Source organism: Cnephaeus nilssonii (genome assembly GCF_951640355.1).
Source record: "Cnephaeus nilssonii genome assembly, chromosome: X".
NCBI lineage: Eukaryota > Metazoa > Chordata > Mammalia > Chiroptera > Vespertilionidae > Cnephaeus > Cnephaeus nilssonii.
Genome location: NC_137071.1, coordinates 5,847,011 through 5,871,656, shown reverse-complemented (window position 1 = coordinate 5,871,656; position 24,646 = coordinate 5,847,011). Strand labels below are relative to the sequence as shown.

General features: G+C 42.1%; 1 protein-coding gene and 1 pseudogene across 2 annotated transcripts; both read left to right on the top strand.

The window, feature by feature from the left end:
• Positions 1 to 9,258: 9,258 nt before the first annotated feature.
• Positions 9,259 to 9,579, top strand: LOC307096074 (small ribosomal subunit protein uS9-like; the record flags this gene model as incomplete). The annotated part of the gene is made up of 1 exon (XM_079765651.1): positions 9,259 to 9,579. One exon carries the CDS (start codon positions 9,259 to 9,261, stop codon positions 9,577 to 9,579), a length of 321 nt encoding a protein of 106 aa, XP_079621777.1.
• Positions 9,580 to 23,791: 14,212 nt separating this feature from the next.
• LOC307096409 (reactive oxygen species modulator 1-like) lies at positions 23,792 to 24,030 on the top strand (annotated as a pseudogene). Its single transcript has one exon. The product of its transcript is annotated as a reactive oxygen species modulator 1-like (transcript).
• Positions 24,031 to 24,646: the final 616 nt, after the last annotated feature.

Genomic DNA, 24,646 nt, shown 5'->3' with positions numbered 1-24,646 from the left:
TCTTTTGAATCTACCATAGTTCCTGTCCAAGCTTCTATGTTACAGGGCAGTGAAAAGCTAGAAAAATTCCAGGGCAAGTGGAATGGGGAAACTGAGGCAGGAAAATTAAAACAAGGCCGAACAGTGTGGGCAATTTGCAGCTAGCTTGTAAATAGCAAGCCATTATCTTCCCCAGCCAAGGACACTTGAGAGAAAATGGTAAAAGCCTCCCTACCCAAAGAATGCAGGAAAGGGGGGGGGAGGGTAAAGGAAAAAAAGGGCAGTTTTACTCCCTAAGCAGAGAAGCCAGCAGTCTCAAGGCTTGGCAAGTTAAAGTTGCCAGGTGCTTCTCGTGGGTTCTGGGAAGGCCACAACAAAGTTAAAAGGGACCTTGAGAATTAATCTGTACCAAAATATTTAGCAGAGACATTTTTGAAATTTATAGACAGAAGAGTATACAACGCCTCAAATCCCCACCCCACTTGCTCTTCAAATTAGTTGAGAGGCCATCTGCGCTTCATAAGCCAGATGTATAGATTTGCTTGCCTTGCTTCTTTAATAAAAGTGCATGCTTTAATTGCTTTGATCAAATCAGCTTCCTCACAATGCAATAACTGGAGTTTTCTCATCTAAATTCATTTAGATGAGAAAACAAGAATGCAGGTTGGGAATAGCCCTCTTCCTCCAACTCAGGGGGCTGTCTGGTGTCTGTGAGAGGTGCCTCTAATACCTATATCCCTATGAAAGCAAGGGGGAAGAGTTCTCTGGTAGATCCACTTGTTCCTTGCCAACCTCAGCTTCAGGGATCCTCACAGCGACTCCTGAGGTCCATCATGGTCTGTCTTCAAGTATCCCTGTAGCCTCCCTGTCAGAGGAGGACAAAGTCCCTACCATTACTGACCCTTACCCCTTGGTCTTCCCAGCAGGCCTGGATATATAATTTTGGGACCCTGTGCAAAATGAAAACGCCGGGCCCCTTGATTTAAAATTATGAAGAATCTCAAGAGAGGACCAGCAAAGCATTAAAGCAAGCACAGCTCTGTGCAACTACAGGGGTCATTCGCTCATGAAGCCACTCTGCTTCCCAGTCTCCAGGACGCCAGCTATCCCTCTGCACTTAGCCAAATCCATTAAAATTCCCCCCTCCACTCCCTGTTCCTCTAGGATTGTGAACGAAAATAGAAGTTCTTACCTCCCTCCTGTTGAGGCCTGGCTGGCCGTAATGCAGGCAAGGAGAAGGTTGTCTTAGCAGTTAATCTTTTTGATGAGTCACCGCACAAAAACCGGATAAAATACAAAACAGCATACAAATTAACAAAAGGATGATTTAAAAGTAAACACGTCTAGGTGTTCTGGGGAAGCTGGAAAACATTTGTGGGGGTCTAGACGGTAAGAACAAAGAAAGAAACAATATAACAAAACAAAGAACGTGTTCCTACCAAAATATCACATTACTTTATGTTCTCTGTGCAATTTAAATGACTTTTTTTTTTAAGTTCTTAAATATTTGTCTGCCCTGGCCAGTGTGGCTGTTGGTTGGATTGTCCTCCATGCAAAGTCCCTACTGTGTGGCTGATTCCATTCCTGTCAGGGCACGTACCTAGGTTTTGGGTTCCATCCTTGGTCGGGGTGCATATAGGAGACAGCCATATGTTTTCTCTCTCACGTTTATGTTTCTTACTCTCCCCCCCCCCTCCCTTCCTCTCTCTAAAGTCAATTTTAAAAAGTCCTTAAATGAGCTGTGGAATAGTAAAGTAACTGACCAAATTCTTCTGGATTATTTTTTAAAAACTGTCACGGAAGAAAATGTCAGTGTTGTTATAACTCTTACAAGGTACCCGCTCTAAAGAAAATTGACAAAGTTTTAATTTTTCCACCTAAGTAATTATTCCTACATTTAATATGTCATGTCAAGCTGAGTTTTGGTTCTGTTAGGCAAGAGAATTATATATTTCTGCTTTCAGTATAAGTAATAACAGATCTTTTCCCCACAAAACTTGCTATGAAGTTTTCAGAATTTCAAGCTTGTTGTTTGCAAAGTAAATAAAACAAAATATATATGATTTGAAAACATGTTTGAGTTAGTCTTTTAATATATTCAATCCTACAATTGTGTATAACTCAAATAAAAGTAAACTTTTATCCCACGAGAATCATGAAAGTATAAACATGTATATGAAAAATGCTTAATATTACCAATTATCTCATGAGAAAAATGTACAAGTGATATATATTTATATGAAAACTGCCTGATTTTACTAATGATCTTAAAATGTACATTTTTTTTTCTTTTTGTACAGTTTTACCAACTTTTTCCTATTTTCCCACCACCCACCACCCACCCAGCCCCTGGCAACCGCTTTTCTTTTTTTCTTTTTCTTTTTTTATTATTTTTTAAATTTCTTTATTGATTAAGGTATTACATAAAATGCCTGATTTTACTAATGATCTTAAAATGTACATTTTTTTTCTTTTTGTACAGTTTTACCAACTTTTTCCTATTTTCCCACCACCCACCACCCACCCAGCCCCTGGCAACCGCTTTTCTTTTTTTTCTTTTTCTTTTTTTATTATTTTTTAAATTTCTTTATTGATTAAGGTATTACATAAAATGCCTGATTTTACTAATGATCTTAAAATGTACATTTTTTTCTTTTTGTACAGTTTTACCAACTTTTTCCTATTTTCCCACCCCCCACCACCCACCCAGCCCCTGATAACCACTTTTCTACTCTCTGTTTCTATGGGTTTGACTTTTTCGTTTTAGATTCCACATATATGATACCATGCAGTATTTGTCTCTCTCTGGCTTACTTCACTTAGTATAATGCTCTCAAGATCTATCCATGTTGTCACAAATGACAGGATTTCCCTCTTTATTGGGCTAAATAATATTCCATTGTATATATTTACCACATCTTCTTTACCCATTCATTCGCTGGTGGGAATTTAGGTTGCTTCCAAACCTTCCCTGTTGTAAATAATGCTGCAATGAATATGGAGGTACAGATATCTCTTCAATATCCTGTTTCTATTTCCTTTGGATTAAATACCCAGAAGCGGGATTGCTATATCATGTGGTAGTTCTGTTTTTAACTTTTTGAGTCATCTCCACAGTGTTTTCCCACCAACAGTGCACACACTGTTAATCCCTTTTCTTTTCCACAAAAGCCATTTTTACAGGTGTGAGGGAATATCTCATTGTGGTTTTGATTTGCATTTCCGTGATCACTAGTGATGTTGAGCACCTTTTCATCTACCTGTTGGCCATTTGCATGTCTTTTTAAAAAGTCCATTAAAAACAATTTATCCAAACATTCATCATCTAATAATTGCCAGCTAAGAGATTCTAGAGATATAAATACAAGAAAGATATAGTCCCAGCTTTTGAGAATCTTAAGAGTCTACAAAAAGGGAAACAGGCATGTTGTTAACAAGTGAATACTAACGTTATGTAGATACCAAATTAGAAATCTGTACATTGTTCTACAGAATCCAAAGAAGGAAAGGTTCCATTCTACCCAATGTGCAGGATGGGCTTTCTTTTATTTATTTTTTCAATATATTTTTATTTTTTGAAGGGAGAGGGAGAGAGAGATAGAAACATCAATGATGAGAGAAAAATCATTGATCAGCCGCCTCCTGCGCGCCGCACACGGTGGATCCCGCCCGCAACCCCTCACCCCGGGAATCAAACGGAAGGGAACGGTGACCTCCTAGTTCCTAGATCCACGCTCAACCACTGAGCCAGGCCAGCTGGGCAAGAATGGGCTTTTTTTCTTTTTTCTTTTTTTACCATGTAAGAGGTTCTATCATGGAGAAGACCACTTTGTCTTCCCCGATGACGAACGCTCTGCTTTGCTTTATGAGGCGGATAGCAGCCCCAAACCACGGACAGGTTGGGACCTGAGCAGGCCTCAAGAATATGGAACGCTTCCCGAATTGGCGTGTCAGCTAAGCTTCTCCGTGTCGTTCCAATGTTAGTGTCTGTGCCGCCGAAGCGAGCACGAGAATGGGCTCTCTTAAGGACGTACACCCGTTTCTGTCTTGAAAGATGTTCAAAAACCAACGTGAGATTCGTGTGTGGGAACTCAGAGCGGGTGACTGGACTCCAGTTGAATCCGCAGAAGCAAAGATGTACGATAAGATACAGTAAGGTGTGTTCAGATCATTATAAAAAAGCTCGCTTGCCTGGTACTGAGGTAGAGGAAAGGGACAGGTAGTCATATGTCGGAGCTGATTAACTCTCAACTTTATCTCAGAGGGTCTCCTAAGATTCAGGCTGGCTATTAAAGTCAATGTGCGCCATTATTCCCTTCTCCGCATCTATGCCTTGAGTAGTCCCCTCCCCCCCCTCTGACTCCGGGCTTGGGCCTCCTGGCTTGCTTTGGAAAATGGAACCATGACAAATACGAAACTTGAAAAGTGTTCGCACTTTGGAAAAGTTCCGAGCCTCGCCCCTCGTTTCGCTGCCCAGCCGTCTGGCCCCACCAACCCACGGCCTGCCCACCCACTACTTACCGGCAAATCTGCCCAGCTCCGCTCTGGCGGCCACCCCGTCTGGTTCCCCCGACGCCGTCACCGCTCTGAGCCCTGGCCTTTGGGGGCTCAACCGTTAGAGCGGCAGCCCGCGCACCAAAAGGTCAAGTGTTTTATTCCGGGTCAAGGGCACATCGGTTACCGGCTGGATCCCAGCCCCCAGGTGGGGGAATGAGCAGGAGGGCGGCAACCAACAAGTGTCTCTCTCTCTCCTTCTCTCTCTCAAACTCAACGGAAAAAAAATATCCTCTGGTGAGGATTAACAGAAAACAAGGGGGGAAAAAAAGTGGTTCAACAGCTCTGTCTGGTGCTAGGCAGATTTCGATTTGAAACAATTCCGTCTGCAGACGGCTCAAAATGACCCCCTGCCTACTGAAGTATCTTCCGCGAGAACCAATCCCTGCAGACCCCACAAAGTCTGTTCTTTTTTGTAACAAAATGAATCTTTGAAGGCGTTCTAAACCACTTCTCCTGAGCTGGTGCAGAGAGCTCAATTTGAAGCCTGTGCAAAAAGCTTGTCCTATAACATGTGCCATACTATACAAACTTCTGCTTTTGTCAGTCCTTAACATCTACCTCTCTGAAATTTTCATGAATTTCTACTTCACAAGGATAATTATTTTATATACACTGGCATCAGCACACAAATAAAATACTCAGTATTAAAAAAAAGAAGAAGAAAAGGAAAAGTGTTTGCACTTTGGAGCTCTCCCTGGGAACCATGCAGCCATCACTATGTGATTGAGTCTAGGCTAGCCTGTTGGAAACACATGACCAGTTGCCCCGATTGCCCTAGCCAACACCAGCACCCACTCCAGACATGTGAGTGATGCCATACTAGACCAATAGTTTCTCTTAATACGTACTCATTAAGGGAAATCAGAAAATAAAAAGAAACATGTCACTTATAGTTGTACTACCTAAATATAGCCATTATAACCTTTTTAAAGGATCCCTATTTCCAATCTTTTTCTCTGAACAGATTTCTTTTCTATAAGGTGATAATAATTCTATATGGACAATTTTGCACTGTGCTTTTTATTTTATTTTATTTTAAAATATATTTTTATTTCTTTCAGAGAGGAAAAGAGAGGGGGGAGGAAGATGGAGAAGGACACGGGAGAGGGAGAAGAAGAGGGAGATGGAAATAACAATGATGAGAAAGAATCATTGATTGGCTGCCTCGTGAATGCCCCCTACTGGGGATCCCTAAATCCCAGCATGTGCCCTTGACCAGAATCGAACCTGGGACCACTCAGTCCGCAGGCCAACGTTCTATCCATTGAACCAAACCAGCTGGATCTGTGCTTTTTAAATTGTATTTTAAAGTAGGATTTTTTCCATTTTTACTCTTCAAAACTACCATCTTTAATAGCTGGATAATAGTCCATCTAATGAATGAACCACAATTTAACTGTTGTCAAACAATTAGGTATATACCACAATGGCTCTTTTCCTATTTCAGATTCTTTCCTTAGAATATTCACATTAACTAATTGGATCAAAGGATATGAATATTTTTAGAGCCAATACATATTGACAACTATTACAAAGGATTTCATACTAATTTACACACCCATCAACATATTCTGAGTATCCATTTCACCAAAGCCTCAAAGGCCCAATGCAGTTTTTGTTGTTCATTTTGTTTTGTTTTCCATCTTTGTTATTTGGGTGAGAAATGAATTCTGGATTCCATTTTTAAAAAATTGTTTTTTAATATTTTTTTATTTCAGGGAGGAAGTGAGAGGGAAAGAGAGCAACAAATATCAATGATGAGAATCATTGATCAGCTGCCTCCTGCATGCCCCCTACTGGGGATTGATCCCGCAACCCGGGCATGTGCCCTTGACCATAATTGAACCCAGGACCCTTCAGTCCACAGGCCATCGCTCTATCCACTAAGCCAAACCAGCTAGGGCCTGGTTTCCATTTTAATTATTTCTTCAATAATTAATAAGATTGAAGAGTTGGAAAGACATTTCTCGGTGCCTATCACAGCACTGGGTTAATAGATTTCTCAAAGTAACTTTCTTCTTATAATCCACACAACAGCTGCTTGCAAATTTCTACAAAGGAAACTATCCAGAAGTAGCTATCTGTTTGAATCTGTGTTTGCACAGCAATTTACAAATACTGAGAGCATGTCAGTTGTCCATATCTAAAAACGGGCCTACCTATATGAAGATTAGTAGTGGGAGGCCTTAAACTTCCCCCATGCTACCTGTTGGTATTGTTAAAGACAAAACAGGGCTAAATAGCAGTTAAAGTGGTAAAAACAGATTTTATTCAACTCTACTGCAATAGAGGCCAGGCCAGCGTGGCTCGGTGATTGAGCTTTGAACCAGGAGGTCACAGTTCGATTCCCAATTCCCAGTTGGGGCATATGCCTGGGTTGTGGGTTTGATCCCCAGTGTGGGGTGTGCAGGAAGCATGTTTTTGTCTCTCTATACCTCTCCCTTCCTCTTTGAAATCAATATAAATAAGTTTTTTAAAAAAGACTACTGCGATAGAGAAAGGAGACCTCATATTGAATGGGGCTTGATTCTGTATACAGCATGGGTAAGTGGGAATCTATAGCCAAGGAGCAGGGTGGGATTGGGGGAGATGGCAGGGGATGGGAAATTACTAAGAGGAAACATCAGGGGTAAGGAAGATTCTGGTTAAACTGACCTAACTGGATTCCTTGCTGAAGAAAAGCCAGGGTGATCAGACATCACCTAGGAGATGGTGAAGATGTGGGACCTGATTAGATATTGAGAGGGATCTGATGTGGAGGTTAGGAGATTCTGGTTAATCTGACTTAGCAAGGTTCTTTTTTTTTAATATCTTACTTTTTTAAAAATATATTTTATTGATTTTTTACAGAGAGGAAGGGAGAGGGACAGAGAGTTAGAAACATCGATGAGAGAGAAACATCGATCAGCTGCCTCCTGCACACCCCCCACTGGCTCCTGCACACCCCCCACTGGGGATGTGCCTGCAACCAAGGTACATGCCCTTGACCGGAATCGAACCCGGGACCCTTCAGTATGCAGGCTGACACTCTATCCACTGAGCCAAACTGGTTTCGGCTAGCAAGGTTCTTGCTAAAACTGCATTTTACAAAGAAATGCACAGATGGGCTTAGAAGAATGTTCAGGAGCCTGATTAAATTTTGATCAAGCAAAGAATCCTTGTCAGCATCACCAGGGAATTCACACAATATTGCTGTAATTTACAGGTGCGTACCCTAAGCCTTGGAGATTTTAAGAAACTTGCTCGAGTCCCATCGATATATAAACATTATAGAATGTAAATAGAATATCAGGGCAGGGTAGATGGGATTCCTCAGTTCACAGAACAAAACTAAAATGAAGTAGTAAAAAGAATAATATGTCATTATATCTTTCTCATATATCCAAACCACAATCATCTCACCAGCACTACCAAAGTAGTTGGTTAACTAGATCCCCTGATCCCACCATGCTCCTCTATAGTTCCACATATCTCCTGAATATTTTAGCAATCTTCGTGGTTTCCTTTTATTTTATTTTTTAAATATTTTTACTGATTTCATGCCCTAACCGGTTTGGCTCAGTGGATAGAGCGTCAGCCTGCGGACTCAAGGGTCCCAGGTTCGATTCCGGTCAAGGGCATGTACTTTGGTTGCGGACACATCCCCAGTAGGAGGTGTGCAGGAGGCAGCTGATGGATGTTTCTCTCTCATTGATGTTTCTAACTCTCTATCCCTCTCCCTTCCTCTCTGTAAAAAATCAATAAAATATATATTTTTTAATTTTTTTACTGATTTCAGAGAGGAAGGAAGAGGGAGAGAGAGATAGAAACATCAATGATGAGAGAGAATCACTGATCGGCTGTTTCACACACACACACACACACACAAACACCCACTGGAGATCAAGCCCACAACCCAGGCATGTGCCCCAGCCAGGAATCCAATCATGACCTCCTGGCTCATAGGCTCAACCACTGAGCCACGCCAGCTGGGCCATATTCCTTTTATACACTTGTCAGACAAGTAAACTTGCATAGATAATTCTGGTCAGCCTCCTCTCACAACCTCTCAAAGGAAAAAAGAACTAAAAGTGTGTATTAAAAGTACCCGCAGGACTTAGACCGTGCCCATGCCTGGATGAGAACGGCAGCCTGACCATTGTCTCAGCCACCTTAAATAGTCTCCCTCACTCTCCTTGATCAATTCCAAGCCTGTCTCCATTTCATTTTTCTTTCCATAAATCTTGAGTATCTGCTATGGGACAGGTGCTGTGCTATTTACTAGGGGCAGGACAGTGAACACGACACAAATGGTCCAAAAGCGCCTGCGCACACCCTGTAAAGCCGCCGGTGTGGCTTTGAGTCCCTTTTCTGGAGACGGCAGCGCACTGCAAACGGGGCAACAGCCTCATAAAGGTGAACGGACGGCCCTAGCTGGTTTGGCTCAATAGAGCGTCCGCCTGCGGACTGAAGGGTCCCAGGTTCGATTCCGGCCAAGGGCACATGCCTGGGTTGCGGGCTCGATCCCCAGTGGGGGGCATGTAAGAGGCAGCCGATCAATGATTCTCTCTCATCATTGATGTTTCTGTCTCCCTCTTCCTTCCTCTCTGAAATCAATAAAATATATTTAAAAAGAAAAGAAAATGACAAGAGCAAATAATTGGCCTGGTTTGGCTTTTTTTTTTTTTTTTTTCTGGTATGGCTTTAAAAAAAAAAAAAAAGGTGAATGGACGGTCCCTGGGGATGATCGAGCAGCGCCCGCTTCAATACAAGCTGCTGGAACCTGTTCTGCTTCTTGGGAAGGAGCGATTTGCTGGCGTGGACATCCGAGTCCGTGTGAAGGGTGGTGGTCATGTGGCCCAGATTTATGCAATCCGTCAGTCCATTTTTAAAGCCCTGGTGGCCTACTACCAGAAATATGTGGATGAAGCTTCCAAGAAGGAGATCAAAGACATCCTTATCCAGTATGACCGGACCCTGCTGGTAGCTGATCCCCGTCGCGGCGAATCCAAAAAGTTTGGTGGTCCTGGTGCCCGTGCTCGCTACCAGAAATCTTACCGATGAACTCATCTGGGTTCACCTTTATAATAAACAATGGTCGTGGGATTTAAGGTTTCAAAAAAAAAAAAAAAGACACAAATGGTCCTGGTATTTTGGAGCTTACAGTCTAGCAAAGGACACTGAAACACCAAGTAAATAAAGAAAAAGTTCACACAATAAGATAAACACTAGGAAGAAAGCAGCATGTTATAGTCTATTAGAAAACAATAGCGAAGGGGCTGACCTACGTGGCTGGCAAAAGTCTTTCTGGGAAAATGACATTTAAGCTAAGAATCTAAGAAAGAGAAGGAGGGGTGGGGTTGGGGTGTGGAGAGGCAGAAAGGGACTAAGTTCAAAAGCCATGAGGTGGAACAAAAGTTGGCAAGATCAGTAAACTGAAAGAAAACCAGAATGTTCTTGGTGCACAGCAAGCATAAAATTTGCCTGAGAGGTAATCAGGAGTCCAATTATGCATGACCTTAGAGACTGCAGTAAGGAGTTTGGATTTTATTCAAAGTACAATGGGAAGGTACTGAAGAGTTAATTAAGAAAGAGAAATAATCAAATGTCTCTTGATGGTTTGTTGGAAATGGATTGGGATGGTTCAGGGTGATAGTGGGAAGACCAGGTAAGAGACTGTGTTTCTGGTTAGGTGAGGGGTAATGGAAGTTGGAACTGGGCTGGTGGACATGAATATGGAAAGAACTGGAGGGATCTAAAGATGTATTTTGGGGTTAGAATCAAAAGAAACTATTTTGGTTTTGTGTGTGTGTGTGTATTTCTTGATTTCAGAGAGGAAAGGAGAGGGAGAGATAGAAACATCAGTGATGAGAGAGAATCATTGATCGGCTGCCTCATGCATGTCCCACACTGGGGATCAAGCCTGCAACCTGGGCATGTGCCCTGACCAGAAATCAAACCATGACCTCCTGGTTCATAGGTCGATGCTCAACCGCTGGGCCACACTGGCCAGGCAGGAACTGCTTTTTAAAAATCCGGGGGGTGGGGGGGGGGCTAACTGGTTTGGCTCAGTGGATAGACCGTCGGCCTGTGGACTGAAGGGTCCCGGGTTCGATTCCGGTCAAGGGCAATATACCTTGGTTGTGGGCACATCCCCAGTGGGGAGTGTGCAGGAGGCAGCTGAATCGATGTTTCTCTCTCATCAATGTTTCTAACTCTCTATCCCTCTCTCTTCCTCTCTGTAAAAAATCAATAAAATATATTTTTAAAAAGAATATATGGTAATGTTTAATTTTAAAAAATATATTCTGAAGGAGTTAGATGAAATGTGGTATTAAAACTCTATATGCCCCTAGCCAGTTTTGCTCAGCATTGGCCCACGGACCAAAGGGTCATGGGTTCAACTCCCTCCCCTTTACTCTCTCTTTAAAAAAATTCAATGGAAAAAAAATCCTAGGGTGAGGATTTTAAAAAAAAAGAAAGAAAGTAGGCTATAAAAAAACATCTCTATATGAACTGTTGTATAAATGCCATCAGATTTGGGAAAACACATCATTCTAATTCACTTAAAATTAGAGGAAGTTATATTCAGGCACTTATAATTGGATGACTGGTAACTCACAAAATGTTTGCTCATTTAAAATATTTTAAGCCAGTTTGGCTCAATGGATAGAACATTGACCACCGACTGAAGGGTCCCAGGTTCAATTCCAGTCAAGGGCATGTACCTTGCTTGCAAGTTCGATCCCTGGTCCTGGTCAGGGCACATTCGGGAGGCAACCAATCAATATGTCTCTCTTACATCAATGTTTCTCTCTCTGTGTCTCTCCTCCTCCCTTCCACTCGATCCAAAAATCAATGGAAAAAATATCTGAGGGTGAGGATTAACAAAACAAAAAAAAAAGAAAAAGAAAAATTGCTGATTGGATTAGATGTAGAGAAGGTAGAATCAAGAATGGCTCCAAGATTTCTGGTTGAGCAGTCACTTGGTTGTATTGACTTTTAATGAGATAAGGACAACTGAGCAGGGCATGAGGTAAAGGTTATACAGAGGGATTAAAAGTTCAGTTCTGATCTCCAACACTTGTTATTGCTTGTCTTGTTGATAATAGCGACTAACAGGTGTGAGGTGGTATGTCATTGTAGTTTTGATTTGCATTTCCCTAATTTCTGGTGAGGTTGAACATATTTTCTATATCTATTGGCTGTTCATATGTCTTCTTGGAAGAGGTGTATTTTCAGGTCCCCGGCCTACTTTTTTTTTTTTTTTTATTGATTTCAGAGAGGATGGGAGAGGGAGAGAGAGATAGAAACATCAATGGTGAGAGAGAATCATTGATTGGCCGCCTCCTGCATGCCCCCAACTGGGGATCGAGCCCGCAACCCAGGCATGTGCCCTTGACCGGAATCGAACCCAGGACCCTTCAGTCCACAGGCTGACGCCCTATCCACTGAGCCAAACCAGCCAGGGCCCCAGCCTATTTTTTGATTGGATTGTTTGTTTGGTGTTGAGTTTTACAAGTTTTTTAAAATATATTTTGGAAATTAAACCTTTGCCGGAGCTACTGTTTATAAATAAAATAAAATAAAATAAAATAAAATAAAATAATAAAATAAAATAAATAAAATAAAATAAAATAAAATAATAAAATAAAATAAAATAAAATAAAATAAAATAAAATAAATAAAATAAAATAAAATAAAATAAAATAAAATAAAATAAAATAAAATAAAATAAAATAATAAAATAAAATAAAATAAAATAATAAAAGTTCAGTTCTGGAGCCCAGGCAGTGTGGCTCAGCCAATGTGGCTCTGTGGTTGAGTTTCGACCTATGAACCAGGATGAACTAGGAGATCAAGGTTCAATTCCCAGTCAGGGCACATGCCTGGGTCTCGGGGCTTGATCCCTGGAAGGGGGCGTGCAGGAGGCAGCCAATCAATGATTCACTCTCATCATTGATGTTTCTATCTCTCTCTACCTCTTCCTTCCTCTCTGAAAACAATAAAAATATCCTTTTTTTTTAAGTTCAGGCCCTAACTGGTTTTGCTCAGTGGATAGAGCATCGGCCCACCAACTGAAGGGTTCCGGGTTCGACTTTGGTCAAGGGCAGGTACCTCAGTTGCATGTTCAATCCCCGCCTGGTCAGGACAGGTGCGGGAGGCAACTAATCCATGTGTCTCTCTCACATCAATGTTTCTATCTCTCCCCCTTCCTTCCACTCTCTTTAATAATCAATGGGAAAATATCATCAAGTGAGGATAAATAAATAAATAAAGTTCTGGACGTGTTAAGTTTGAGATGGGTTTAGTCTGCTTTCTTTTGAATTTTAATTTACTTTGTGTTATTTTTCAAATACAATTATTCTGTATTAGTTTCAGGTATACAGCATACCAATTAGAAAATCATGTACTTTACAGAGTGATCCCCCAATGTTTCAAGTACCCACCTGGCCCCATACATAGTTATTATGATATTATTGACTATATTCCTTATGATTTAATCTACATCCCCGTGACTATTTTTAACTACCAATCTGTACTTAATCCCTTCATCTTTTTCACCCAGTCCCCTAACCTCCCTCCCCTTTGACAAAAGTCTGTTCTCTGTTTCTGAGTCTGTTTCTATTTTGTTTGTTTGTTCTTTAGATTCTACATATAACTGAAATCATATGGTATTTATCTTTCTCTGTCTGACTAAGGCCATCTGTGCTATCACAAGAGGTAAGATTTCACACAAGATGGTTCTTGATGAAAATAAATGTGACCTAAAATTACACAACAAATTGAGAACTAATAACAGAGAAAAAAGATGGAAATTGGTGTAAGACTTTCAAAAAATAAAAGTACCCAGAACTTTGTGTTTCTTAGAGAATTTATTTCAAACTTGTAAATAATAACACCTTATGAAGTAGGTACAGGATTACTACTCTCTTATCGGTGAGTAAAAGTAAGGAATAGAAGCTTTAAAAACTCATCCAACTACTCAGAAAATAAGGGGAGGAGTTAGGATTATATAAATAGTAATAATTTCTGGTAAATGTAGGAAATGATTGCCTCATTTCTCTATGACCTATGTCAGCAGTTTTTGTCTCCAGCTCTAAAATCAGTCTTATATTCTGGCTCTTGGAATCTGCAAACCACATCTCTGCCAGTAGGGGGAGCTAGAGCGAGAGACTGAAAGGCTGGAAAGGGAAGAAGAGACTTGCTTGCTGCACTCTGTTGGATCCCTAACACCTTGACAGCAGCAGTTCCTCCCCACAGCAGCATCTGAATCCATATGGCAGCTTTTCCAACATTTTCTGAGCCCACTTCATTGTCACTGCACCTTAACCCCAGAGAAAGCAGCCCCAGGGGGCTGCACCACTCCCCTGAGGTCTGGGTCCCAGTCCCCTCATCTAAGTTTCTAAGTTTTAATAATTCCAACCTCTTCCTTTTGTTCACTCAGCCATGACATCTTAGAGTCCTTTTTATCCTTTCCTAGTTAATGATTTTCTAAATGAAACTATTTTTATATTATAATCTTTATTTACTTTATAACTCAGAGTTATAAGATGTCCCTTTATTTTTTTTAAGATGTCCCTTTAACAGTGATTTCCCCAGATTATCTTAAAACTAAAGGGATTATTGCAAATTCTCAAAAAATTTATTGTATAAAAACTTTCTTTTGCCCAAATTATATAATATAACTCAATTTGGATTCCACACATAAAGAGAGCCCTCTTCCAGGTGATCTTTATTTTCCTCCAGAACTTATTTTGCATAACTGAAACTTAGTACCCTTTGACCAACACCTCCCCGTGTCCCCCTCCTCTTAGCCCCTGGCAACCGCCATTCTATTCTCTGCTTCTATGTGTTTGACTATTTTAGATTCCACATGTGAGATCATGCAGTATTTGTCTTTTGCCTAAATATCTGATGTGGTTTCTGTCTCCTAACTAACCCTGGTTGATACAGGCCTGAAATATGAAAATTACCAGCCAATGCCAGTTATGACTACACATGCTAAATCTTAAATAAAATTTTAGTAAAGTCAGAAGCAAAACAGCTAAGGTACAGTCTGAGGCCATGAAATGGATCATCCCAGTAGGGCATGAATCATTAGCTAAACTATTCATTTAATATATTCTTATGGAGCACTGCCTATATTCAAGACATAATCAGGAAGAGGCCACAAGATTGGGAGAAAATGCTAGTAAATAATGTATCAGATAAAGAATTCTGTATCTAGAATCCTATATAATAAAAGGCTAATATGCAAATAGACCCAACAGTGGAACAACCGAACAACCAATTGCTATGACATGCGCTGACCACCAGGGGGCACGTGTGGAACATGGTGGGCTTGGGCCACAGAAGGATGGTGGAGAAGGTGAACAGGGATGACAGACCAAGGCGGGGTGCCAGTCGCTGTCATAGGGTGAGCCTCTGGTGGTTACTGAAAATTCTTTGCTCCCATGCACCACGGTCCCGCCTGGCACTCACACTTGCTGCTGGTGCCAGCCCCGCTCACACTTGCTGCCAGTTCCAAAGCCACCACTTGCACCCACTGCTGGTGCCAAGCTATCAGCACCATCAGTGGGTGCGAGCAGTGGCTGCCGGCCCCGATCACCCCTCAGAGCTTCTCCACCTCTCCTGAGGGGCTAGCAAGGCAGCAGCTGCCCCTCACACCTGCTGCTGGTGCCAGCCCCAATTGCTCCGTGCCATCAGTTCCTTTCAAGGTGCACGAATTCGTGCACTGGGCCCCTACTATATAAATAATTCTTACAGCTCAATAATTAGTCAAATAACCCAATTTAAAAATGAGCAGGAGATCTGAACAGACATTTCACCAAAGGAGATAAATGAATGGCCAATAAGTACACGAAAAGATGCTCAACATCATTAAGGAAATGCAAACTAAAACCACAAGGACATACCACTTCACACCCATAAGAATGGCTATAATAAAAAAGACAGTCTTAGCCGGTTTGTCTCAGTGGATAGAGCACTGGTCTGTAGACTGAAGGGTCCCGGGTTCGATTCTGGTCGGGGGCACATGCCGGGGTTGTGGGATCGATCCCCAGTGTGGGGTGTGCAGGAGGCAGCTGATCAATGATTCTCTCTCATAATTGATGTTTCTCTCTTGCTTCCTCTCCCTTCCTCTCTGAAATCAATAAAAATATATTTTTTAAAAAGACAGACAATATCATGTTGGCCAGAATGTGGAGAAATTGGAACCCCCCCCCCCCCCCATAGATTGCTGGTGGAAATGTAAAATGCTACAGCTTTGGAAAACAGTTTGGCAGTTTATTTAAAAGTTAAACATAAACTTGCCATGTGACCCAGAAATTCTACTCCTAGGTGTGTACCTAAGAGAAATTAAAAACATGTCTATACTAGGACTTGTATTCAAAAGTTCATAGCAGCTTTACTTACAATAGCCAAAAACTGGAAATAACAAATATCCACCACCCAATGAATGGATAGACAATATGCAGTATTCTGAGGTACAGTTCATTGAGGAAAGCTGGATAAATTATTTTTCATTAATTTGCCAGCTTTAAAAATAGTCATTTGATTTTCTAATATTCACCAAAGGTGACCAAATAATTTTTAGTGTTATTTTTTCAAGTAATCATGACGAATTCATTGATTAATGAATATTTGATGTGTTTAGTTTCTATTCTTAATAGCTTTCAAATTAATACCTGTGTATGTAAAATACAGACAAAAATTTAAAAAGTCACCTATACTCATATGCACCAGAGGCAACCACTATTAACATTTTGTTTTGTTTCCTTCCCGTCTTTTTTCTACACACATAGTTTTATTGGGTGAGACTGTACCAGATTCCAAATATTTTAGCATTTCTTTAACACAAATGTAAATAATACCATTTGCTAGTAAGCACTAGGGAAAGGGTGAAAGGCCAATCTTTAGCCTTCCAAGTGCACAGTGGTCCTATTATCTCAAATTGACAATAATACACAGTCATTTTCCCATGAATCCTGTGCTCCAGAAGTCTGAATTCTAGCAGGGAAGAAAATCCTATCTAATAAAAAAGTAATATGCAAATTGACCATCACTCCAACACACAAGATGGTTGCACCCATGTGGTCAAAGATGGCTGCCCCCATGTGGACACAAGATGGCCGACACAAGATGGCTAGCAGGGGAGGGCAGTTGGGAGGGACTAGGCCTGCAGGGGAGGGAAGTTGGGGGCAAACAGGCTGGCAGGGGAGCAGTTAGACATCAATCAGGCTGGCAGGGGAGTGGTTAGGGGGTGATCAGGCTGGCAGGCAGAAGCGATTAGGGGCAATCAGGAAGGCAGGCAGGCGAGCAGTTGGGAGGCAGCAGTCCTGGATTGTGAGAGGGATGTCCGACTGCCCGTTTAGGCATGATCCTGTTAGGAACGGGCCTAAATGGGCAGTCGGACATCCTTTGAGGGGTCCCAGATTGGAGAGGGTGCAAGCTGGGCTGAGGGACACATCCCACCATTCACGAATTTCGTGCACCGGGCCTCTAGTATGAATATAAATAGCTATAATTCAAAGTAAAAATATTAAGTGACCTGAAAGGAAAATTCTATGGGAGTTGAGAGGAAGGAAAGATGATTTCTACTGAACATGTTCCTATCCCAGGACACTGCCTTCCCCGACTGAGTCACCTCTGCTCTATAGCATCTCATAAGATCCTATATAATAAAACCCTAATATGCAAATAGACTGAATGGCGGAAAGACCATCACTATGACACACACTGACCACCAGGGGGCAGACGCTCAACGCAGGAGCCAGAAGCCAGGCTCACGGTGACAGGAGCTTCTCCTGCCTCCTAGGCAGTACTAAGGACCCCTCAAGGGATGTCCGCCTGCCGGCTTAGGCCCACTCCCCCAAGGGGTCCTGGACTGCAGAGGGCGCAGGCAGGGCTAAGGGATCCCTCCCCCACCCCAGTGCACAAATGTTGTGCCCTGGGCCTCTATTATTACTATAATAATTGATTGCTAGATCTCTCATGAGAATTAACGTTCTCCATAAGGACATAGGCCTGGTCAGTTCTGTTCATTGGTTTATCTTCATATCAGAGCAGAATAGGTGTTTACTACATAATTGTTGAATAAATGAGTGAATCAATCAGTAAATGGCAGACCAAGATGGATTTCGTGGAGTGAAAGGGCAATGCTTACTGATGAGACTTCCTGGCTGAGACTCTTGTGGTAAATTGGAAAAGATAACTCCACTTTCTTACCCTTCCACTCTAGCCCAATTCCAGAAAACATCATGCAACCATACAGGATTTTACATGGAGCTCTGATTGTTACTTCATATCATTATACAGCTGCTTATCTGCTAGTTCATGATTTTGACTTACCCAGCCTAGTTATATAATACGTATAGCCATTAGGTGAAGCAGAAGTTGTCCACAAGGGTTGCCATTGTTTGAGAAATGAGAGTTCCTTTTGCACATATGTCAGTGTGGCTTCATGGACACAGAAGTTCCTGTGCTGGGGGCCCTTCCTGACCTCTCCCTATGTACCTCTTCATCTGGCTATTGATTTGTATCTTTTATAATAAACTGGCAAGTAAATGCCTTCCTGGAAAAAAAATTGGGGGTGAGATCAGCATTTTAAAAATTCCCCAGAATTTTTATTCCAATGTGCAACCAAGGTTGGGAATTGACTTTTATTGTATCCAAAACCCTCTGCTAAATTCTATGCAGTACTGTATATGGAGTACCAGGTATATACAGTGCCTGTATATGGAGGCACTCGCTTTTTTAAATTTTTTATTTTTGTGGGTTTTTTTTAAATTTTTTCAATTATAGTTTACTTTCTTTCTTTTAAATACATTTTATTGATTTTTTACAGAGAGGAAGGAAGAGGGATAGAGAGTTAGAAACATCGATGAGAGAGAAACATCAATCAGCTGCCTCCTGCACACTCCCTACTGGGGATGTGCCTGCAACCAAGGTACATGCCCCTGACCGGAATCGAACCTGGGACCCTTGAGTCTGCAGGCCAATGCTCTATCCACTGAGCCAAATCGGTTCGGGCTATAGTTTACTTTCAACATTATTTTGTATTAGTTTCAGGTGTACAGCATAGTGGTTAGACAATCATATACTTTACAAAGTGTTCACCCTAATATTTTCAGTACCCACCTGGCACAGCATTTCGCTTTTTAATAGCATGCTATTCTTACATAAAGTAATTTTCTTGTGCATTTCTGTCTGTACAAGCAATTAAAGATAAACAGGTTGGTCATTTTAACTCATAACTATTTGTACCTTATTTATTGCCTACTCTAACAGAACTAGTGGAGTTAAGATGCAAATGGAAACTGCAAGTTCAAAGCTATCAGAAATTAATGATTTACCCTCCCTGTTGTTGCAGAAAGATGACTATTTGATAACACTTGTGCTTATTTTGAAAACAAAAGAGATGCTTGCTATAAATAATGTCCCAGTCTCCACTCCTCTAATCTACAAGTTTGAAATTGTAGCTAGCTTTTCAAAAATAATGTCAATACAAAATAATGTTTGATTGTGAAATAATTTCAAATTTATAGAAAAGTTGTAAAAATAGTACGAATAATTCCACACATCCCCTTCACCCAAATTCAATTGTTAACATTTTTCCACATTTGCTTTATCATTCTCTCAATAGGTAGATAGATAGAAGTAGATAAATGCAGGTAAATATAGTTTTGATCCTTATGAGAGTAAGTTTATCATACATCTCTACCCCCTAAATACTTCAAAGTGTATTTCCCAAGAATAAAAACATTCTCTTACATAACCACAGTTCAATCACAAGAATCAGGAAATTTAATGTTGATATAATACTATTATTCAATCTACAGTTCATAGTCAAATTTTCCCATTGTCCCAATAGTGTCCTTTCTAGCACTTTTTCCAGTCCAGGACCCAAACCAAGAGCACTACACAAGGCATTTAGTTGCCATGTCTCTCCAGTCTCCTTTCATCTGAAACAGTTCCTCAGCCTTCTTTGCCTTTCTTGACATCGACAGCTGTGAAGAGTACAGGCCAGTTATGTTATGGGAGGTCCCTCAATCTGGGTTTGTCTGGTGTTTTCTTTTTTTATTTTAAGTATGTTTTTATTGATTTTTAGAGGTAGAGGAAGGGAGAGGGATAGAAAGATAGAAACATCGATGAGAGAAACATTGATCAGCTACCTCCCGCATGCCCCCTACTGGATAGAGCCCACAACCTGGGCATGTGCTTTCATGGGTAATTGAACCAATGAGTTCTTGGTTCGTGCGTCCATGCTCAACCACTGCACAACACTGGCCGGGCTGGTTTTGTCTGGTGTTTTCTAATGATTAGATTGAGTTTGGCATTTTTGGATGGGGATACCACATGAGATCTTTAGCACGTTAGGAGGATCATGAAGTCAGCTTCTCCCATTCCTGGTGAGGTTAACTGTGAAAAGTGGTTAAGGTGGGGTCTGCTATCTACCAGGTTTCTCCACTGTAAAGTTACTAATTACCCCTTTGTAATATCCTTGGGGGCTTGCAGGACCAGGACTAAAATGTGGTGAGCATGGTGGGGCAGGCAAGTATTAGTCCAACCCCTGATAAGGAGATACTAGTCTTCCTTTTTGAAAACACCTTGTCACATTGAAGCATAGTAACCTCCATCTTGTATTAAAAAACTGCTGTTTGAAACTCTCTGCTATTGTTAGATAGTCCCTAGTCCCGTAAACTCTGTCACTGTAAACTCTGTCACTTTAAGACGGTCTCTATTCTATTAAATGACTTTGTTTTTAGTTCGAATAATAGAAAAAGATAAACTTAACTGTCTGACCTTGCAAGCTAGCCATCCAATGTAATAAACTAATACTGATAATAATTATGCCAAGTACACACTCATTATGTATTCAAGTTTACAACTGTCTGTAACAATAACTCACACAGAGCCCTTTGTAATATCTGCAAACAAAGAGGCTCTAAAAGTATAAATACTTTTATAAAAAAGTATAAATGACTTCCTGTATGGGATGCTCAGAGATTTGGAAGAGACACCTCCCTCTGGGCCTCGGGCAATAAATGACTCCTAATTAATTGGCTCATTAAGGCGTCTTGTATCTCATTCACTGATACGATACAACAACATAAGCAATTCATCTGCCACCTTTTTTTAAGATATATTTTTATTGATTTCAGAGAGGAAGGGAGAGAGAGATAGAATAGAAACATCAATGATGAAAGAGAATCATTGATCGGCTGACTCCTGCACGCCCCACACAGGGATTGAGCCCTCAACCTGGGGTTGTGCCCTGAGCGACTGGGAATCAAACCATGATCTGGTTCATAGGTCAACGCTCAACCACTGAACCACGCCGGCAGGGCCATCTGCCATCTTTATCAGGTTCAGGAGGCAATCTTACAAATTTAAAATTATATTATCAAATTTGAAAAACAAAATTGAAATCAAAGTTGGTCTAAATGAGAAGAGGAAGCAGGAAGCACAATCCGGGTGGATGAGGATAAAAACAACAAAAGCAAAGCAAGTGGGAAAGGGTGTGTTGGGCAAAATGTCACTGGTGCTGGGAGCAGGTTTCAGGTCAGGATTACTGTGCAGGCCTCCTAACTGGACGCCCTAAGGCCATTTCTGTCCTCCATCCTGTCACTCCTCTTGTTCTCCAAGTGAAAGGCTAATCGCTCACCAGACCCTGCAGGAACCACCCTCACCCACATGTCTGCCTTCTTCTCCCACCATTTGCCATAGATCACTGAGCTGCTCTGCTAGAACAAAGCAAGCTCAGCCCACTTGGCTGGGGGACTTTGGGCCAAATCCCTGGCCTGGGACATTATGTCCCAGATAGCCCTGTGGCTCCTTCCCGCCCCTCCTTCAGATTTGTGCTCAGCGGCCTCTGTAAGGTCTTCTCTGACCACCCAAAAAATTCCTCCCAGCACACTCCCACTCCCTAGCTCCCTTTCTCTGTTTTAATTTCCTCCAGAGCACTTATCACCATTACAAAAGTGTTTCTTTGTTTCGTCTACTCCACCCTCACCACCAGGGGAAGGATTTTTGTCAGTTTTGTTTACTTCTGGACCCCCAGTGCCTAGAACATGCCTGGTACATAGAGCTCAGTAAGTGTGTGTGTGTGTGTGTGTGTGTGTGTGTAAGGTTGAGAGGTGGGTTGGAACTCGATGCTACTGACTCGACGACTCTACCAGGATGGATTTATCATGAAGTTAATGAAGCTTAAAGAAAGGTCCTAGCAACGTGTTTGCATAGGCACATGTTTAAATTTGCAAAAGTAAAATGCTTAAGCTGCAATCAGTGAAAAACACCATCTCGCCAAAACCGGTTTGGCTCAGTGGATGGAGCGTCGGCCTGTGGACTGAAGGGTCCCAGGTTCGATTCCGGTCAAGGACATGTACCTTGGTTGCGGGCACATCCCCAGTGGTGGGTGTGCAGGAGGCAGCTGATCGATGATTCTCTCTCGTCGATGTTTCTAACTCTCTATCCCTCTCTCTTCCTCTCTGTAAAAATCAATAAAATATATATTTTTTTAAAAAAGAAAAACACCATCTCTTTCCATTCCAGTGTCCCCTCCCTCACACTTCCTGTAGTAGCTTAGTTCTGCATCAACTTAGCTAAACTGGACTATGTTTTTTTATCTTCCCTGTATGGTTCCAGGTTAGCACTGGCCACTGAAGACGTGCTGTGGGAGGCAGATGCGAACCAGCAGTCCTATTTTTGAAGTTCTGAAGCTAGTCCAGGGTGCCAGGCACCATGGCAGCTCGCACGCAGTAGTGTCACTGATCTGATCCCCCACTTAGATGGCACTGGGCTGCCACCAGATCGCCCACGTCCAGCTCTCCTCCCCAACTGCTGACTGGAACGACTTCCGCTCAACAACAGACACTGGCAGCAGCCCACAGCCTCGTCCACCAGCTCCCACAGCTGCCAAAGATATGTCCCTGAGTGACATACTTCCCCTCGTGCTCAGTGGCACTGGAGTGGCCACAGGCATTTGGGGGGCCCAGCTAAGGGGAAGTTGAGTTGGAGATTCGTTTCCCTGGGTTTCAGATATCCTTACAGGGTTTGCAATCACTTCCACAAATGGTTAGGTCACTGCCAGCCATCCCAAGCAGGACGGGCTCCCAAGAATGTGCCTATGGCCCACTGCCAGCGGGCATATGGCAATATGATCATGTCTTAGGGCACCTGGCACCACAAGTGTGTGGGGAGTGGACAAGAAACAAGGTTTAAAATGTACAGAGCCGAAGCAAGTCTATGGAAAGCTCTTTCAAATGTATTATGTGATTTTTTTTTCAAATGTTGTGATGTTTCTGGTATTTGTCAGCTTTTTTAACATTTGCAATTTGTTATGCTTTCTTTTCTCACTCCAAATAATTATTCCTTTGTGTACCCAATGTTGTATTATTAAGTGGGTATGACTGTTCTTAAAGAGGGCCCCCAAACTGCATGAGGATTGGAACCCATGAGATTTGGATTGTCCCCTGCCCTTAAATATCAAGCCAGAAAAGTTGGCTTTTATCCTGGAGGCAATCAGAAACCGTCCCAGGATTGTGGCCAACCTGTATACTGGAGCAGGGTTACATTGGCTTGAGAGAGCTGTCAAATTTCCAGGAATTTTACATAGTGGTAGACGTCATATTGGTAGCTTAAAATCAACCACTGTGGGAGTATTTATACCACAGAAATTGACAACCGCTACAAATCAGGCCTTCCTCCACCCCCATTCCCAGAGAGCCAGTTGTAAAGTATAAACCAATACACCACCGGTACCAAGTGATTTCCTTGGTCATAAATCTTCATGAGAAAATATGCCCAGAATTAACTCACTCTCAAGTGTAGCTGATAGAGATAGGGGTTAGTGGGGGCGGGGGGGGGAGGGCATCACAGAGGAAATGATGCTTAAGAGCTTTGAGTACCTGAAGAAGATAATTTTTTAAAAAAGGATGGGAAACTCTCAAGACAAACAAAACTGCATCCATCCTCCAACTTGGCCTAAGATTAATCTGGCTGATTTCAGTTCGATGTAGCAGAGATTTCTGAGTTTGTGTGTTGCATGCCATGACTTGGCCACTTAAGAACCGATTCTGACATATGCAATTTAATATTCTAAACTGGATTTAGAATCACAATAAAAGGTCATTGTCTTTGCCTCTGGGGGATTTCAAAGTGTATATTAATATAAATATTTTCACTAATATTCTAAAATTACACAGACCACCAGTATGCTCCCCCTCGCATTCCATGTGAAACGTAGTGCTGAGCGACTGAGGCCGCAAGCGAAATGCCAGTGGCATGGGTCCCTATGGACAGTCTCAGCCAAGCTGCTTCGACAGTGTGATGATGAGCTTTGTGATGGGTTGCGCCGTGGGCATGGCGGCTGGGGTGCTCTTTGGCACATTTTCTTTTTTCAGGATTGAAATGTGGGTTCAGGAGCTGATTGGCAGCATTGGGAAAGCCATGATGCAAAGTAGCAGCACCTTTGGCATATTCATGGCTATCGAGATGGGCATCCGATGCTAATCAGGGCAATTGTTGCCCACATCTACCCCATCCCATCAGTCCCAACCCATGTACTATAATAAAAAGACTTTGAGTAAAAATAATCTATAATAATAAAAGTGTAATATGCTAGTTAGACCGGACAGCTGAACGACCTTCTGGATGTCCTTCCAGACAAAGCCGTGGCAGCAGGGGCCAAGGCAGAGGCAGTTAGGGGCAATCAGGCAGGCAGGCAGAGGGGTTAGGGGCAATCAGGCAGGCAGGCAGAGTGGTTAGGGGTGATCAGGCAGGCAGGCAAGCGGTTAGGATCCAGCAGTCCCGGATTGCCAGAGGGTGCAGGCCGGGCTGAGGGACACCACCCCCCATGCACGAATATCATGCACTGGGCCTCTAGTAATAATAATAAATTTAGCCCTAACCAGTTTAGCTCAGTGGCTAGAGCGTCGGCCTGCGGACTGAAGGGTCCCAGGTTTGATTCTGGTCAAGGGCATGTACCTTGGTTGCAGGCACATACCCAGTAGGGGGTGTGCAGGAGGCAGCTCATCGATGTTTCTCTCTCATCTATGTTTCTAACTCTCTATCCCTCTTCCTTCCTCTCTGTAAAAAAATCAATAAAATATATATTTTTTAAATAATA